Below are 2,510 nucleotides of genomic sequence, written 5' to 3'. Positions count from 1 at the left end.
CTATTCAGATGTGTGCAGCACATTTTATGGAGGACTGTTTCCTGATCCTGGGAGAGTAGACTACAATGCCGGCTGTACTGATTCACTGCAAGTACATTTTCATATTTAAAGAATTTGCCACTGATGATTCAAACGTGAGTTTTGAGCAGTGTAGAGTAGCACTTGTTGTTTGTCATTTCTCCGATCACAAATGCAGACATGGTTTTATGTTTACGCGGCGCGATGCAACGCGTAAAAAGACAGTATAAGTCATTATAATCCGTAATTATGTCCCCACTGGATGAAACAAATGCCTCGTTTATAATGGGTTTTAATGTTTTTGTCTCATCGCTCCGGCCAGACAGGGCATCACAGTATGGTAAGGGGCGTAACATTTCCGTCACACGCTTGAGGTATTCAGCCAATCACAACGCACTGGATAGCTGGCCAATCAGAGCACACCTCGCTTTTCAGACCGATGAACTTTGTAAAAATCGACGCGTTTCAGAAAGGCGGGGCATAGAGGAGAAACAATAATGTACAGTATGTGGAAAATGTGTTTTTTGAACCTTAAACCGCATAAACACATTTCATTACACCAAATACACAAAATAATGTTCTTTTTAGCAACATCATATGACCCCTTTCACATCCTTGTTTTGTTTTCTTTTCTCACTTCATTGCTTTCGTGTTTGTTTTCCATTTGTTTTGAACTTTTCTTTCCATCTTTCCTGATTTTTAAAATCCTATGTCCTTCTTATTTTTACAGTATTAGTATCAGTTCCTGAATTCATTCTCTCTCATTTCCTCAGATTTGTGAGAACTATGGTCCTAACCTGGACACCTGTCCTGAAGGGACCATTTTGGGGCTGTTGGTGGACAGCAGTGGTTGCCTCCATCTGTTTGTTAACGGCATGGATCAGGGCATAGCAGCCCAGGACATCCCAAGCCCCTGTTACCCCCTTATTGACCTTTATGGCCAGTGTGAACAGGTCAGTGCTTATGACTGTAATATTAGGCTTCAACAAAAGTTTTTTTTAGAACTTCCTCTTCTAGCATTTTCAAAGAATGCACCACAAAAAAGAGAGAGTAAGGTAACACTTTAGTATAGGGACCAATTCTCACTATTGACTAGTTGCTTATTAGCGTGCCTATTATTAACATATTGGCTGTTTATTAGTACTTATAAAGCACATATTCCGCATTACTATATTCTACTTCTCTAATCCTACCCAATACTGAAACTTAACAACTACCTTACTAACTATTAATAAGCAGCAAATTAGGAGTTTATCAAGTCGTAGTTAATGGTTTGTTAATGGCGAGAATTGGACCTTAAAATAAAGTGTGACCGAGAGGAATCGTGGGACAGAGAGTAAATGTGAGAAAATATTTATTTTCATTAAATATTGTGTTATTATATTTTATGTTTTTACTTAACATGCCAACATTTTTACAGGCCCCATTACAAACAAATTAGGAATTCGAGGCATTGTTTTTACAAACATCTTTTTGTACTTGACAGAAAATATTTATATTTTAAAATGTATTACTATTAAATAATGTATAAAAATGTATTTTTACTTGCCCTGCCAACATTTTCACAGACCCTACCACAAAAATGTGTAATTTGAATGTTTTTTTGCCAGTGTCACAAAATATTTGTATTTATTTATATTGATATAAAATATTGAATTAAACATTTTTTTTTACTGTTATTATTTATATAATATTCAATATCGTTGTTTGCCCTGCCCATCCATAAAAAAAAAATATATATATATATACAGTGGTGTGAAAAAGTGTTGGCCCCCTTCCTGATTTCTTATTTTTTTGCATGTTTGTCACACTTTAATGTTTCAGATCATCAAACAAATTTAAATATTACACAAAGATAATGTAAGTAAATACAAAATGCAGTTTTTAAATGATGATTTCATTTATTAAGGGAAAAAAGCTGTCCAAACCTACGTGGCCCTACGTGAAAAATTAATTGCCCCCTCCTGTTAAATCATGAAAGAACTGCAATTAACCACATTATTTTAGAAAGCTGAGTTAAATTTCACTAGCCACACCCAGGCCTGATTACTGCCAGACCTGTTGAATCAAGAAATCACTTAAATAGAACCTGTCTGACAAAGTGAAGCATGCTTAAATAGCAACACAATATGCCGCGATCTAAAGAAATTCAAGAACAGATGAGAATCAAAACAGTTGACATGTATCAGTCTGGAAAGGATTATAAAGCCATTTCTAAGGCTTTGGGACTCCAGCGAACCACGGTCAGAGCCATTATCCACAAATGGAGAAAACTTGGAACAATGGTGAACCCTCCCAGGAGCGGCCGGCCAACCAAAATTACTCCAAGAGCACAACGACAACTCATCCAAGAGGTCATAAAAGAACCCAGAACAACATCTAAAGAACTGCAGGCATCACTTGCCTCAATTAAGGTCAGTGTTCATGATTCAACAACAAGAAAGAGACTGGGCAAAAACGGCATCCATGGGAGAGTTCCAAGGCAAAAGCCA

General features: G+C 36.7%; 1 protein-coding gene across 1 annotated transcript in view; it reads left to right on the top strand.

Moving 5' to 3' along the window:
* The window catches only part of LOC107657283 (neuralized-like protein 4), a 48,505-nt gene that overhangs the window by 35,782 nt on the left and 10,213 nt on the right, over positions 1 to 2,510 (top strand). The window contains exon 23 of the mRNA XM_016445321.1: positions 792 to 971. Within this exon, the coding sequence (XP_016300807.1) occupies positions 792 to 971 (180 nt within the window). The remainder of the gene's footprint in view (positions 1 to 791; positions 972 to 2,510) is intronic.

This window comes from Sinocyclocheilus anshuiensis, unplaced genomic scaffold (genome assembly GCF_001515605.1).
Source record: "Sinocyclocheilus anshuiensis isolate Anshui unplaced genomic scaffold, SAMN03320099.WGS_v1.1 scaffold159, whole genome shotgun sequence".
In the NCBI taxonomy this organism is placed as follows: Eukaryota; Metazoa; Chordata; class Actinopteri; order Cypriniformes; family Cyprinidae; genus Sinocyclocheilus; species Sinocyclocheilus anshuiensis.
The sequence above is the reverse complement of the archived record's forward strand: the minus strand, read 5'-3'. Positions and strand labels throughout refer to the sequence as shown.